Below are 17,156 nucleotides of genomic sequence, written 5' to 3' on the forward strand. Positions count from 1 at the left end.
AGCTGTATGGACAGTTCCTTCAACCTCATGGCTAGGTTTTTGCTTTGATCTGCACTGTCAACTGTGGGACCTTATATAGACAGGTGTGTGCCTTTCCAAATCATGTCCAATCAATTGAATTTACCACAGGTGGACTCCATTCTAGTTGTAGAAACATCCCAAGGATGATCAATGGAAACAGGATGCACGTGAGCTCAATTATGAGTCTCATATAGCAAAGGGTCTGAATACTTATGTAAATCATTTTTTTGTGTTTAAAACATTTGCAAAAATGTATAAAAACCTTGTTTTCGCTTTGTCATTATGGGGTATTGTGTGCAGATTGCTGAGGAAATTGTTTAATTTAATACATTTTTTAATAAGGCTGTAACATAACAAAATGGGAAAAAGTCAAGGGGTCTGAATACTTTCCAAAGAAACTGTAAGTGATTGAGGAGAAAGCATAATTGCTATATTCTAATTAAAATAATTGACCCATAAGGGAACATATGACCAAAGCAATGCGTGACCCATACAGAATTTAAAAAATATTAATCTCAATGAGAAATATAATTAAATAAACAAACGTTTGCGTAACCAAAGACATGAAAACTGGCGCTAACATTGTATTTAGCTAGGATTTCATATGGCCAGGAAGGTTACTGAGAATAACAATAGACAATAGTTAATGTTACTAGTTTAGGGATGAAGATAGTGAAGGTTCATCAATGTAAAGATGTTTTTAATTTGACGTGGAAACAACGTTTATTCAACCAGTGGGATGCTTGTAAATGACCCCAGGAAAGTGGAATGAGGAAGTCTTCATTGAGACAATGATAAACAGCAATCCGTGGGAGAGTTGTGGTGGATATTATAAAATAAGGATCTGCTGGAGTCCAAGTCAAACCAAGATTCTTTATTTCTGAGCTCAGAGAGAATAACAGAGTTTGGTATTTTATTAGGATCCCCATTAGCTGTTGCAAAAGCAGCAGCTACTCTTCCTGGGGTCCACACAAAACATGACACATAATACAGCACATCAATAGACAAGAACAGCTCAAGGACAGAACTACATACATTTTGTAAAAGGCACACGTAGCCTACATATCAATGCATACACACAAACTACCTCGGTCAAATAGGGGAGAGGCGTTGTGCCGTGAGGTGTTGCTTGGTCTGTTTTTTGAAACCAGGTTTGCTGTTTATTTGGGCAATATGAGATGGAAGGAAGTTCCATGCAATAAGGGCCCTATATAATACTGTACGCTTTCTTGAATTTGTTCTGGAAACTTGGGAACTGTGAAAAGACCCCCGGTGGCATGTCTGGTGGGATAAGTGTGTGTGTCAGAGCTGTGTGTAAGTTGACTTGTAAGAACTTTGATGATATCTGTACATTATAGGAACACCTGTGATGACAAAAGTACAATGATTCATGTGTTGCTTTTGCTTGAGATTAAGAATCAGTGGTTGACACCTTGCAAGTGCATGAAAAGGTCAACTGTACAAAGTCAGATGTCTGTGTGTAGAAACTATATTTTAGGTAACAGATGGATAAAGGGAACTAAGAGTTCCTGTTGATACTATGTTCCAGTCTTACTTCCAGTCTGACATGATAGCAATAAGGGGAAGAGTGATTGGGAAACTAACAGCCAATAACGCAATAAGCTGAACTCCGCCTAGCAGAGACATCTTTGTATTAGCAACTATTAATTATGAGCTTATATGGTATGAAAGTTAAGGGACATCACCCTGGGTGGGGTGATCCTCAGTAGGGGATAAAAAGGGAAAACACCATCTTTTGAACTGAGTGTCTTGCTTGCAAATTTCTGTAAGTGTAAACTCCGGGTTGCAATCCTTATTAAACAAACTAACCTCTGATCAAATAAGTTTTCCTGTGGTCTCTTGTGTGCACATAGGGCAGAATTCCCTTACAGACTACACAAACAATTTGTGATTTTCAACACATTCATGTTTCTTATAAAAAGAAGAAGTGATGCACTCAGTCTCTCCTCAACTCTTAGCCAAGAGAGACTGACATGCATAGTATCTATAGCAGTCTTCTGATTACAATTAAGAGCAAAACGTGCCGCTCTGTTCTGGGCCAGCTGCAGCTTTACTAGGTCTTTCCTTGCAGCACTGGACCACACGACTGGACAATAATCAAGATTAGACAAAACTAGAGTCTGCAGAACTTGCTTTTTGGAGTGTGGTGTCAAAAAAGCAGAGCATCTCTTTATTGCGGCTAGACCTCTCCCCATCTTTACAACCATTGAATCTATATGTTTTGACCATGACAGTTTACAATCTAAGGTAATGCCAAGTAATTTAGTCTCCTCAACTTGTTCAACAGCAACACAATTCATTACCAGATTCAGCTGAGGTCTAGAACTTAAGGAATGATTTGTACCAAATACAATGCTCTTAGTTTTAGAGATGTTCAGGACCAGTTTATTACTGGCCACACCTTCCAAAACAGACTGCAACTCTTTGTTAAGTGTTTCAGTGACCTCATTAGCTGTGGTTGCTGATGCTTATATGGTTGAATCATCAGCATACATGGACACACATGCTTTGTTTAATGCCAGTGGCACGTCATTGGTAAGAATAGAAAATAGTAGAGGGCCTAGAGAGCTGCCCTGCGGTACATCACACTTTATATGTTTGACATTAGAGAAGCTTCCTTTAAAAACCCTCTGAGTTCTACTAGATAGATAGCTCTGAATCCACATTATGGCAGAGGTTGAAAAGCCATAGCACAGACATTCTTAAACAACAGGTTATGGTCAATAATATCAAAGGCTGCAATGAAATCTAACAATAGAGCTCCCACAATCTGTTATCAATTTCTCTCAACCAATCATCAGTCATTTGTGTCGGTGTACATGTTGAGTGCCCTTCTCTATAAGCATGCTGAAAGTCTGTTGTTAATTTGTTTACAGAGAAATATCATTGTATTTGGTCGAACACGATTTTTTCCAACAGTTTGCTAAGAGCTGGCAGCAAGCTTATAGGTCTGCTGTTAGAACCAGTAAAGGCCGTGTTTTCCACTCTTGGGTAGTGGAATTACTTTGGCTTTCCTCCAGGCCTGAGGACAAAGACTTTCCTCTAGGCTCAGATTAAAAATATGACAGGAGTGGCTAGAGTCAGCTACTGTCCTCAGTAGATTCCCATCTAAGTTGTCAATGTCATTATTGATCGATAACAATTTTTCCACCTCTCCCACACCAACTTTACAAAATGTAATACTTGCACTGCTTTTCTTTCATTATGATTTTTTACAAGTTTGTTTCCATCAATCTTTATATCATTGATATTGGCTTCCTAATAAAGTGTATTATTTTGTTGAGTTTGGTCACATCATTTCTCAATTTGCAGTACGTAAACCAGCCAGATGTGCAGCCAGACTTATTAGCCACTCCTTTTGGCCCAACTCTTTCAAACATACAGTTTTTAAATTCCTCATCAATCCATGGAGCCTTAACAGTTCTAACAGTCAGTTTCTTAACAGGTACATGTTTATCAATAATTGGAAGAAGCAATTTCATATGGTTTTCCCACAGTCTGAGCTTTTGTAAGCCTTCTCCTCTATGTGCAGTCTCATGTGTTCTTTCAGGCTTCCTAAATGGGGAAAAGCTTTGCACCTGGGAGGAGTGGTAAGGCTTCTCCCCGTTGTGTATTATCTTATGTTGGTTGAGGATGCTTTTCTGGTTAAAACTCCTTCCAAACTGGGAGCAGTGTTAAGGCTTCTCCCCTGTGTGTATTCTCTCATGTTTTTTCAGATCCCATGACCAGCTGAAACACTTTCCACACTGGGAGCAGTGGTAAGGCTTCTCCCCTGTGTGTATTCTCTCATGTTTTTTCAGACCCCCTGACTGGTTGAAACACCTTCCACACTCTGAGCAGTGGTAAGATTTCTCCCCTGTGTGTATTATCTCATGAGCTTTCAGGCTGCTTAATTGGTTAAAACTCTTTCCACAAAGGGAGCAGTGGTAAGGCTTCTCCCCTGTGTGTATTCTCTCATGTTTTTTCAGGTTCCCTAACTGGTTAAAACACTTTCCACAGTGGGAACACTGGTGTCTTCTTGTTGGTTTGGACGTTTCTAGCTCTGGTTCCTCTGAGTCCGGTCTTTCTCCTACCAAAGACAATGCGTTTTTTTAAAAAGAGACCTGAATGAAAACTCCACATGATAAATAGGCCTTGCTACGAGGGTAAATCGTAATCAGATCCCTAAATAGCCCGAGGCCAGTTGTAACAATCTTGGTGTGATTTTCAAACAAATGTTGTAGAGTTTCCTGGTAATTACTGATAATGTTTACATAACTTTTTTATTCATTCTGTTTTACAAGTCAGAACACAAAAAACTAAACCGTTCTTGGACACTCAAGACACAGACGTCGCTTAATTCCAATCGATCAGGGGGTTCTAAATATATAACTTTCATAGCTGTATGATACAGAATGCGACCTACAGTCGTGGCCAAAAGTTTTGAGAATGACACAAATATTAATTTCCACAAAGTTTGCTGCTTCAGTGTCTTCAGATATTTTTGTCAGATGTTACTATGAAATACTGAAGTATAATTACAAGCATTTCATAAGTGTCAAAGGCTTTTATTGGCAATGACATGAAGTTGATGCAAAGAGTCAATATTTGCAGTGTTGACCCTTCTTTTTCAAGACCTCTGCAATCTACCCTGGCATGCTGTCAATTAACTTATGGGCCACATCCTGACTGATGGCAGCCCATTCTTGCATAATCAATGCTTGGAGTTTGTCAGAATTTGTGGGTTTTTGTTTGTCCACCCACCTCTTGAGGATTGACCACAAGTTCTCATTGGGATTAAGGTCTGGGGAGATTCCTGGCCATGGACCCAAAATATTGATGTTTTGTTCCCCCGAGCCACTTAGTTCCGAGCCACTTATCACATTTGCCTTATGGCAAGGTGCTCCTTCATGCTGGAAAAGGCATTGTTCGTCACCGAACTGTTCCTGGATGGTTGGGAGAAGTTGCTCTCGGAGGATGTGTTGGTAGCATTCCTTATTCATGGCTGTGTTCTTAAGCAACATTGTGAGTGAGCCCCCACCCTTGGCTGAAAAGCAACCCCACACATGGTCTCAGGATGCTTTAACGTTGGCATGACACTGGACTGATGGAAGCGCTCACCTTGTCTTCTCAGAGAAAGGTTTTTTCCAGATGCCCAAAACAATCGAAAAGGGGATTCATCAGAGAAAATGACTTTACCCCAGTACTCAGCAGTCCAATACCTGTACCTTTTGCAGAATATCAGTATGTGTGCAGATGCACTCACACCTGCCTGCTGCCATTCCTGAGCAAGCTCTGTACTGGTGGTGCCCCGATCCCGCAGCTGAATCAACTTCAGGAGACGGTCCTGGCGCTTGCTGGACTTTCTTGGGTGCCCTGAAGCCTTCTTCACAACAATTAAACCGCTCTGAAGCCTTCTTCACAACAATTGAACCGCTCTCCTTGAAGTTATCGATGATCCGATAAAGTGTTGATTTAGGTGCAATCTTACTGGCAGCAATAGCCTTGCATTTGAAGCCTTTTTTGTGCAAAGCAATGATGACGGCACGTGTTTCCTTGCAGGTAACCATGGGTGACAGAGGAAGAACAATGATTCCAAGCACCACCCTCCTTTTGAAGCTTCCAGTTTTGGGGGGGATTCAGTTCATTTGCATGGCAAAGAGGGACTTTGCAATTAATTACAATTCATCTGATCACTCTTCATAACATTCTGGATTATATGCAAATTGCCATCATACAAACTGAGGCAGCAGACTGAAAATTCATATTTATGTTATTCTTAAAACTTTTGGCCACAACTGTACACACTTCCTTAAACATAAAATAAGTAAATAAGTAATTTTAAGTGGAAGTCCAAAACTTGTTTTTACGTCGAAGACACAAAGCACATCAGTAAAATCTCCCCGTTGTCGAAAGGGTTCGACACCTGCTGTTGAAATGGCCCAATTTCTTATTTAGACGTTCACAGATTTTGAACAGTTTGACTATCGCTGATGTCATATTTTGGGTAAAGTAAAAAATAAAGTGAAATATTTGGGAAGATGTTCCTAAAACTGAGAGTAACTACAAAAAACAAAAATATTAACGCAACATGTAAAGTGTTGGATGTTTCATGAGCTGAAAAAAAAGATTGCAGAATTTTTTACATCCCTGTTCGTTAACATTTATTATTTGCCAAGATAATCCATCCACCTGACAGGTGTGGCATATCAAGCTGATTAAACAGCATGATCATTACACAGGTGCACCTTGTGCTGGGGAGAATAAAATGTGCAGTTCTGTCACACCTCTAAAATGTGCAGTTCTGTCACACAACACAATGCCACAGATGTCTCAAGTTTTGAGGGAGCGTGCAATTGGCATGCTGACTGCAGGAATATCCACTGGAGCTGTTACCAGATAATTGAATGTTAAATTCTCTACCAGAAGCCGCCTCCAACGTCATTTTAGAGAATTTGGCAGTACATCCAACTGGCCTCACAACCACAGACCACATATAACGACGCCAGCCCAGGACCTCCACATCGTCTGAGACCAGCCACCCGAGTTGTATTTCTCTTTCTAATGAAGCCCTTTTGTGGGGAAAAACTAATTCTGATTGCGGAGCCAGGCCCAGCCAATGGGTGGGCATATGCCCTCCAGGGCCCACCAATGGCTGCGCCCCTGCCCAGTTATGTAAAGTCCATAGATTAGGGCCTCATTTATTTATTTACAATCACTGACTCATATAAACTGTAAATCGTTGTTTATATTTTGGTTCAGTATACACACACACACAGTGCATTCGTTAAAAACTTCTCTAGGATAGGGGTCAGCATTTTCACGTTTGGATGAAAAGCATATCCAAATTCAACTCATTCCCAGAAGATAAGATGTGCATATTATTAGTAGATTTGGATAAAAAAAACTTTTCTAAAACTGTTTGAATCCTGTCTATGAGTATAACAGAACTTATTTAGCAGGCGAAACCCAGAGGACAAACCATTCCGATTGTTTTTTTTTTGAGGTCACTCTCTTTTCAATTATTTTCATTGGGAATCCAGATTTCTAAGGGACCTTCTTTCAGTTCCTACCGCTTCCACTGGATGTCAACAGTCTTTAGAAATTGGTTGAGGTTTTTCCTTTGTGTAATGAAGAAGTACGGCCAGCCAGAACGAGGGTAACTTGAAGTGTACTGTTAGATAGAGGCGCGTGACCAGAAAGCTAGCTACAGTTTGTTTTCCTCCTGTATTGAACACAGATCATCCCCTCTTCAATTTTATCGATTATTTACGTTAAAGAATACCTAAAGTTGTATTTCAAAAGTAGTTTGAAATGTTTTGGCAAAGTTTACGGGTAACTTTTGGCGATACTTTGTAGTCACTTTGCGCAAATTAGAACCGGTGTTTTTATGGATCAAGCGTGCCAAATAAATGGACATTTTAGAAAGTGGGGGGGGGGTCAAAATAAAAAGTAAGTCAGTATCTGGTGTGGCCACCAGCTGCATTAAAGGAGGACTGTAGCATCTAATGATTAAACATTATGGAGTCTTAAAGGAGGTCTGTAGCTTCTAAAGATGAATTACTATGGAGTCTGATGCTTTAAAAGAGAAGTTTACCCAAAATCCAGAAACTCTGAAGTGATTCCATACATTGAAACTAGTCCAGTGGAGTTTTCCCTCTCCCTGTAGTGCTGTACTGAAACAGCTGCAAAACGTGACTCGTGACGTTACTGGATGCGGGCCTCGCTCTGCTGCTTTGCCAGTTAATTTCTTATTTTATTACAGCTTTGGCCTTTGTCTTTCACCTGGAGTTGTTTATTTATGTCTGAGAAAAACACACTTTTCAACATAAATCATGTACAAAATAAACTCAGCAAAAAAAAATATGGGTCTTTTTCAGGACCCTGCTTTACAAAGAATATCTGTAAAAATCCAAATAACGTCACAGATCTTCATTGTAAAGGGTTGAAACACTGTTTCCCATGCTTGTTCAATGAACCATGAACAATTAATGAACATGCACCTGTGGAACGGTCATTAAGACACAAACAGCTTACAGACGGTAGGCAATTAAGGTCACAGTTATGAAAACTTAGGACTCTAAAGAGGCCTTTCTACTGACTCTGAAAAACACACACAAAAAAAGATGCCCAGGGTCCCTGCTCATCTCCGTGAACGTGCCTTAGGCATTCTGCAAGGAGGCATGAGGACTGCAGATGTGGCCAGGGCAATAAATTGCAATGTCCGTACTGTGAGCGCCTACGACAGCGCTACAGGGAGACAGGACGGACAGCCTATCGTCCTCGCAGTGGCAGACCACGTGTAACAACACCTGCACAGGATCGGTACATCCGAACATCACACCTACAGGTACAGCATGGCAACAACAACTGCCCAAGTTACACCAGGAACGCACAATCCCTCCATCGGTGCTCAGACTAGAGGTCGACCGATTATGATTTTTCAACGCCGATACCGATTATTGGAGGACCAAAAAAAGCCGATACCGATTAATCGGCCGATTTTTATTTATTTATTTGTAATAATGAAAATTACAACAATACTGAAGGAACACTTATTTTAACTTAACATAATACATTTACATTACATTTAAGTAATTTAGCAGACGCTCTTATCCAGAGCGACTTACAAATTGGTGCATTCACCTTATGACATCCAGTGGAACAGCCACTTTACAACAGTGCATCTAAATCTTTTAAGGGGGGGGGGGGGGGGGGGGGGTCAGAAGGATTACTTTATCCTATCCTAGGTATTCCTTAAAGAGGTGATAATACATCAATACAATCAATTTAGCATCAAGTTATGCAAAAACAAAGTGTTGGAGAAGAAAATAAAAGTGCAATATGTGCTATGTAAGAAAGCTAACGTTTCAGTTCCTTGCTCAGAACATGAGAACATATGAAAGCTGGTAGTTCCTTTTAACGTGAGTCTTCAATATTCCCAGGTAAGAAGTTTTAGGTTGTAGTTATTATAGGAATTATAGGACTATTTCCATCTATACCATTTGTATTTCATTAACCTTTGACTATTGGATGTTCTTATAGGCACTTTAGTATTGCAAGTGTAACAGTATAGCTTCCGTCCCTCTCCTCGCTCCTCCCTGGACTCGAACCAGCAACACAACGACAACAGCCACCATCGAAGCAGCGCTACCCATGCAGAGCAAGGGGAACAACTACTAGAAGGCTCAGAGCGAGTGACGTTTGAAACGCTATTAGCGCTAACTAGCTAGCCATTTCACTTCGGTTACACCAGCCTCATCTCGGCAGTTGATAGGCTTGAAGTTATAAACAGCGCAATTTTTTATTTTTATTTCTTTATTTCACCTTTATTTAACCAGGTAGGCAAATTGAGAACACGTTCTCATTTACAATTGCGACCTGGCCAAGATAAAGCAAAGCAGTTCGACACATACAACAACACATAGTTACACATGGAGTATAACAAACATACAGTCAATAATACAGTGAAAAATAAGTCTATATACAATGTGAGCAAGTGAGGTGAGATAAGGGAGGTGAAGGCAAATAAAATATATTAATAAATAAAAATATAAAAAAGGCCATGGTGGCGAAGTAAATACAATATAGCAAGTAAAAAAAACACTGGAATGGTTGGTTTGCAGTGGAAGAAGGTGCAAAGTAGAGATAGAAATAATGGGGTGCAAAGGAGCAAAATAAATAAATACAGTAGGTAAAGAGGTAGTTGTTTGGGCTAAATTATAGATGGGCTATGTACAGGTGCAGTAATCTATGAGCTGCTCTGACAGCTGGTGCTTAAAGCTAGTGAGGGAGAAAAGTGTTTCCAGTTTCAGAGATTTTTGTAGTTCGTTCCAGTCATTGGCAGCAGAGAACTGGAAGGAGAGGCGGCCAAAGGAAGAATTGGTTTTGGGGGTGACCAGAGAGATATACCTGCTGGAGCGCGTGCTACAGGTAGGTGCTGCTATGGTGACCAGCGAGCTGAGATAAGGGGGGACTTTACCTAGCAGGGTTTTGTAGATGACCTGGAGCCAGTGGGTTTGGCGACGAGTGTGAAGCGAGGGCCAGCCAACGAGAGCGTACAGGTCGCAGTGGTGGGTAGTATATGGGGCTTTGGTGACAAAACGGATGGCACTGTGATAGACTGCATCCAATTTATTGAGTAGGGTTTTGGAGGCTATTTTGTAAATGACATCACCGAAGTCGAGGATTGGTAGGATGGTCAATTTTACAAGGGTATGTTTGGCAGCATGAGTGAAGGATGCTTTGTTGCGGAATAGGAAGCCGATTCTAGATTTAACTTTGGATTGGAGATGCTTGATGTGAGTCTGGAAGGAGAGTTTACAGTCTAACCAGACACCTAGGTATTTGTAGTTGTCCACATATTCTAAGTCAGAGCCGTCCAGAGTAGTGATGTTGGACAGGCGGGCAGGTGCAGGCAGCGATCGGTTGAAGAGCATGCATTTAGTTGTACTTGTATTTAAGAGCAATTGGAGGCCACGGAAGGAGAGTTGTATGGCATTGAAGCTCGCCTGGAGGGTTGTTAACACAGTGTCAAAAGAAGGGCCAGAAGTATACAGAATAGTGTCGTATGCGTAGAGGTGGATCAGAGACTCACCAGCAGCAAGAGCTACATCATTGATGTATACAGAGAAGAGAGTCAGTCCAAGAATTGAACCCTGTGGCACCCCCATAGAGACTGCCAGAGGTCCGGACAACAGACCCTCCGATTTGACACACTGAACTCGATCAGAGAAGTAGTTGGTGAACCAGGCGAGGCAATCATTAGAGAAACCAAGGCTGTCGAGTCTGCCGATGAGGATGTGGTGATTGACAGAGTCAAAAGCCTTGGCCAGGTCAATGAATATGGCTGCACAGTACTGTTTCCTATCGATAGCGGTTAAGATATCGTTTATGACCTTGAGCGTGGCTGAGGTGCACCCATGACCAGCTCTGAAACCAGATTGCATAGCGGAGAAGGTATGGTGGGATTCGAGATGGTCGGTAATCTGTTTGTTGACTTGGCTTTCGAAGACCTTAGAAAGGCAGGGTAGGATAGATATAGGTCTGTAGCTGTTTGGGTCAAGAGTGTCCCCCCCTTTGAAGAGGGGGATAACCGCAGCTGCTTTCCAATCTTTGGGAATCTCAGACGACACGAAAGAGAGGTTGAAAAGGCTGGTAATAGGGGTGGCAACAATTTCAGCAGATAGTTTTAGAAAGAAAGGGTCCAGATTATCTAGCCCGGCTGATTTGTAAGGGTCCAGATTTTGCAGCTCTTTCAGAACATCAGCTGACTGTATTTGGGAGAAAGAGAAATGGGGAAGGCGTGGGCGAATAGCAGAGGGGAGGCCAGTGCTGTTGACCGGGGTAGGGGTAGCCAGGTGGAAAGCATGGCCAGCCGTAGAAAAATGCTTGTTGAAATTCTCAATTATAGTGGATTTGTCGGTGGTGACAGTGTTTCCTATCTTCAGTGCAGTTGGAAGCTGGGTGGAGGTGTTCTTATTCTCCATGGACTTTACAGTGTCCCAGAACTTTTTTGAGTTTGTGTTGCAGGAAGCAAATTTCTGCTTGAAAAAGCTAGCCTTGGCTTTTCTAACTGCCTGTGTATACTGGTTTCTAGCTTCCCTGAAAAGTTGCATATCACGGGGGCTGTTCGATGCTAATGCAGAACGCCATAGGATGTTTTTCTGTTGGTTAAGGGCAGTCAGGTCAGGAGAGAACCAAGGGCTATATCTGTTCCTGGTTCTAAATTTCTTGAATGGGGCATGCTTATTCAAGATGGTGAGGAAGGCATTTAAAAAAATATCCAGGCATCCTCTACTGACGGGATGAGATCAATATCCTTCCAGGATACCTCGGCCAGGTCGATTAGAAAGGCCTGCTCGCTGAAGTGTTTCAGGGAGCGTTTGACAGTGATGAGTGGAGGTCGTTTGATCGCTGACCCATTACGGATACAGGCAATGAGGCAGTGATCGCTGAGATCTTGGTTGAAAACAGCAGAGGTGTATTTGGAGGGCAAGTTGGTTAGGATGATGTCTATGAGGGTACCCGTGTTTACGGAATTGGGGTGGTACCTGGTAGGTTCATTGATAATTTGTGTGAGATTGAGGGCATCAAGCTTAGATTGTAGGATGGCTGGGGTGTTAAGCATGTTCCAATTTAGGTCGCCTAGCAGCACAAGCTCTGAAGATAGATGGGGGGCAATCAGTTCACATATGGTGTCCAGAGCACAGCTGGGGGCAGAGGGTGGTCTATAGCAGGCGGCAACAGTGAGAGACTTGTTTTTAGAGAGGTGGATTTTTAAAAGTAGAAGTTCAAATTGTTTGGGAACAGACCTGGATAGTAAAACAGAACTCTGCAGGCAATCCTTGCAGTAGATTGCAACACCGCCCCCTTTGGCCGTTCTATCTTGTCTGAAAATCTTGTAGTTAGGGATGAAAATGTCAGAATTTTTGGTGGTCTTCCTAAGCCAGGATTCAAACACGGCTAAAACATCTGGGTTGGCAGAGTGTGCTAAAGCAGTGAACAAAACAAACTTAGGGAGGAGGCTTCTAATGTTAACATGCATGAAACCAAGGCTATTACGGTTACAGAAGTCATCAAAAGAGAGCGCCTGGGGAATAGGAGTGGAGCTAGGTACTGCAGGGCCTGGATTCACCTCTACATCACCAGAGGAACAGAGGAGGAGTAGGATAAGGGTACGGCTAAAAGCTATGAGAATTGGTCGTCTAGAACGTCTAGAACAGAGAGTAAAAGGAAGTTTCTGGGGGCGATAAAATAGCTTCAAGGAATAATGTACAGACAAAGGTATGGTAGGATGTGAATACAGTGGAGGTAAACCTAGGTAATGAGTGATGATGAGAGAGATATTGTCTCTAGAAGCATCATTGAAACCAGGTGATGTCATCGCATATGTGGGTGGTGGAACTGAAAGGTTGGATATCTAGTGAGCAGGGCTAGAGGCTCTACAGTGAAATAAGCCAATAAACACTAACCAGAACAGCAATGGACAAGGCATATTTACATTAAGGAGAGGCATGCTTAATCGAGTGATCATAAGGGTCCAGTGAGTAGAGGTTGGTTGGGGTCACGGCGATCCAGACAGCTGGCCGGGTAGCTGGCTATCCGTAGCAAGATAACATAGGATGGAGGTCTGTTTTTTTTTTTTTTTTTTTTTTTGTCACCTCGTTCGTTTCCGTCGGTAGATTAGTGGGGTTCCGTGTGGTAGAGGGGATCGATCCAATTGGCAAAATAGATATAGTGACCCAGGAAAAAAAAAGAAAAAAATTGTCCGGTATACTTATTCAGATAGCAGCCGATAAGACAGCTAATAATTAGCAGATGGGTATTAAGAAACGTCGCAGTGGAAAAGCCTGTTGAAACCACCTCGGACAATTACGTCGGCAGACCAGTCGTGATGGATCGGCGGGGCTCCGTGTCGGCAATAAGGGTCCAGTCCAATTGGCAAAAGAGGTATTGTAGCCCAAGAATTCGCTGGTAGACCTCTTCGGCTAGCCGGCAGATGGGCCTAGCTCGAGGCTAGCTCAAGGCTAACTGGTGCTTGTTTCGGGACAGAGGTGTTAGCCAGTAGTAGCCACTCGGTTGCAGCTAGCTAGCTACGATGATCCGGTGTAATTGTCCAGAGCTTGCGTCAGGAATCCGGTGATGTGGTAGAGAAAAAGCAGTCCTATATGCTCTGGGTTGATATCGCGCCTGCAGACTGGCAGGTATTGGCCCGAGCTAAGGGTGAAGACCGCAGCAGTGGCTAACTGACTACTAGCTAGTAGCTAGTTATCTGGCTAGCTTCTGATTGGGGTTACGGTTCTAAAGTATAAAAAATAGCAGATCCGTACCACATTGGGTGAGGCGGGTTGCGGGAATGTATATTCAGTTCCTAGATGGAAAGTGAAATTAAAATATATACGAAATGTATACGAAAAATACGAGGACTATTTACGCGGGACAAGACGGGACAAGACAAACACACGTCCGACTGCTACGCCATCTTGGAGCAATGCTTGACGTACAACGAAGAGCTGCTGGCAAAACGCACGAAAGTGCTTTTTGAATGAATGTTTATGCGCCTGCTTCTGCCTACCACCGTTCAGTCAGAAACTTAGATACTTGTATGCTTGTATGCTCAGTCAGATTATATGCAACGCAGGACACGCTAGATAATACCTAGTAATATCATCAACCATGTGTAGTTAACTAGTGGTTATGATTGATTGTTTTTTTTATAAGATAAGTTTAATTTACATCTACATTTAAGTCATTTAGCAGACGCTCTTATCCAGAGCGACTTACAAATAATTTAATGCTAGCTAGCAACTTACCTTGGCTTACTGCATTTGTGTAACAGGCAGTCTCCTTGTGGAGTGGAACGAGAGAGAGGCAGGTCGTTGTTGCGTTGGACTAGTTAACTGTAAGGTTGCAAGATTGGGATCCCCCGGGCTGACAAGGTGGAAATCTGTCGTTCTGCCCCTGAACAAGGCAGTTAACTCACCATTCCTAGGCCGTCATTGAAAATAAGAATGTGTTCTTAACTGACTTGCCTAGTTAATTAAAGGTATACATTTTTAGGTATTAAATTAAAGAAGAAAAAAATTATTATAATAATTCGGCGCTCAAAAATACCGATTTCCGATTATGAAAACTTGAAATTGGCCCTAATTTAATTGGCCATTCCGCTTAATCGGTCGACTTCTAGCTCAGACTGTCCGCAATTGAATGAGAGAGGCTGGACTAAGGGCTTGTAGGCCTGTTGAAAGGCAGGTCCTCACCAGACATCACCGGCAACAACGTCGCCTCTGGGCACAAACCCACCGTCACTGGACCAGACAGGACTGGCAAAAAGTGCTTTTCACTGACAAGTCGCGGTTTTGTCTCCAGGGGTGATGGTCGGATTCGCGTTTATCGTCGAAGGAATGAGCGTTACACCGGGGCCTGCACTTTGGATCGGGATCGATTTGTAGGTGGAGGGGCCGTCATGGTCTGGGGCGGTGTGTCACAGCATCATCAGACTGAGCTTGTTGTCATTGCAGGCAATCTCAACGCTGTGCGTTACAGGGAAGACATCCTCCTCCCTCATGTGGTACCCTTCCTGCAGGCTCATCCTGACATGACCCTCCAGCATGACAATGCCACCAGCCATACTGCTCCTTCTGTGCATGATTTCCTGCAAGACAGGAATGTTAGTGTTCTGCCATGGCCAGCGAAGAGCCCGGATCTCAATCCCATTGCGCACGTCTGGGACCTGTTGGATCGGAGGGTGAGAGCTAGGGCCATTCCCCCCAGAAATGTCCGGGAACTTGCAGGTGCCTTGGTGGAAGAGTGGGGTAACATCTCACAGCAAGTACTGTCAAATCTGGTGCAGTCCATGAGGAGGAGATGCACTGCAGTACTTAACCTGTTTGGGATAAGGGGGCAGTATTTTCACGTTCGGATGAAAAGCGTGCCCAGAGTATACTTCCTGCTACTCAGGCCCAGAAGCCAATATATGCATATTATTAGTAGTATTGGATAGAAAACACTCTGAAGTTTCTAAAACTGTTTGAATTATGTCTGTGAGTATAACAGAACTCAAAAGGCAGGCGAAAACATGAGAAAAATCCAACCAGGAAGTGGGAAATCTGAGGTTTGTAGTTTTCAACTCATTGCCTATCGAATGTACAGTGTCTATGGGGTCATATTGCACTTCCTAAGGCTTCCACTAGATGTCAACAGTCTTAGAACATTGTTTGAGGCTTCTACTGTGAAGGAGGGGGGAATGAGAGCTGTTTCAACCAGAGGTCTGCCAGAGTGGCATGAGCTGATCACGCGCCTACACGTGAGAGCGACCTGCGTCCCATTGCAATTCTAAAGGCAAAGGAATTCTCTGGTTGGAACATTATTGAAGATTCATGTTAAAAACATCCTAAATATTGATTCTATACATCGTTTGACATGTTTCTACGAACTGTAATATACATTTTTGAACTTTTCATCGGAACGTTCGCCTGGACTTGCCCGCGCCTCGTAAGTTTGGATTTTTTTACCAAACGCGCTAACAAAAGGAGGTATTTGGACATAAATGTTGGACTTTATCGAACAAAACAAACATTTATTGTTGAACTGGGATTCCTGGGAGTGCATTCTGATGAAGATCATCAAAGCGAATATTTAAAACGCTATTTCTGACTCAACAACATGGCGGGTATCTGCATGGCTTGTGTCTGAGCGCCGTACTCGGATTATTGCATGGTTTGCTTTCTCCGCAAAGCTTTTTTTAAATCTGACACAGCGGTTGCATTAAGGAGAGGTATATCTATAATTCCATGTGTATATCTTGTATTATCATCTATTTATGATGAGTATTTCTGTTGAAACGATGTGGCTATGCAAAGTCACTTGATGTTTTTGCAACTAGTGAATCTAGTCACCTCAATGTAAACTCAGATTTTTTTATATAAATATGAATTTAATCAAACAAAACATGGATGTATTGTGTAACATGAAGTCCTATGAGTGTCATCTGATGAAAATAATCGAAGGTTAGTGATTCATTTTATCTGTATTCAGGTTTTTGTGAAGCTATCTTTAGCTGGGAAAAATGGCTGTGATTATTGTGGTTTTGTGGTGACCTAACATAATCGTTTGTAGTGCTTTCGCTAAAAAGCCTATTTGAAATCGGACACTTTGGTGGGATTAACAACAAGATTACCTTTAAAATGATATAAGACACATGAATGTCTGAGGAATTTTAATTATGAGATTTCAGTTTTTTTTATTTGGCGCCCTGCACTTTCACTGGCTGTTGTCATATCATCCCGTTACCGGGATTGCAGCCATAAGAAGTTTTAAGACTCCATCATGTTTCATCATTAGATGCTAAAGTCCTCCTTTAAGACCCTATCATGTTTAGAATGTGTCTGGAAGCGCTACTCTATCTATCCTACTCTCATTCATTCGGTTTGAATAATATTTAATAAGAATAATAATAATGTTATAATACGTAATAACTAACTTTAATAACTAGGGTTAATACCTGCCTGGCGCCCCAACAAAATCTTTATCTTTACCCCCCTCTAACAATACCGCTATAGAATTAGCATAGTAGGCCATGTAACTTAAGGTCATCTGAAATATTTAGGACTAAATAACTATTCCTTGCCACC

General features: G+C 42.1%; 1 protein-coding gene across 1 annotated transcript in view; it reads right to left on the minus strand.

The window, feature by feature from the left end:
* The window catches only part of LOC120023442, a gene marked incomplete at both ends in the record, with an annotated part of 359,115 nt that overhangs the window by 294,680 nt on the left and 47,279 nt on the right, over positions 1 to 17,156 (minus strand). Inside the window, 1 exon segment of the mRNA XM_038967467.1 lies at positions 3,680 to 4,059. Coding sequence (XP_038823395.1) covers positions 3,680 to 4,059 — 380 coding nt within the window.

The sequence above is a fragment of the Salvelinus namaycush genome, chromosome 2, assembly GCF_016432855.1.
Source record: "Salvelinus namaycush isolate Seneca chromosome 2, SaNama_1.0, whole genome shotgun sequence".
Classification (NCBI taxonomy): domain Eukaryota; kingdom Metazoa; phylum Chordata; class Actinopteri; order Salmoniformes; family Salmonidae; genus Salvelinus; species Salvelinus namaycush.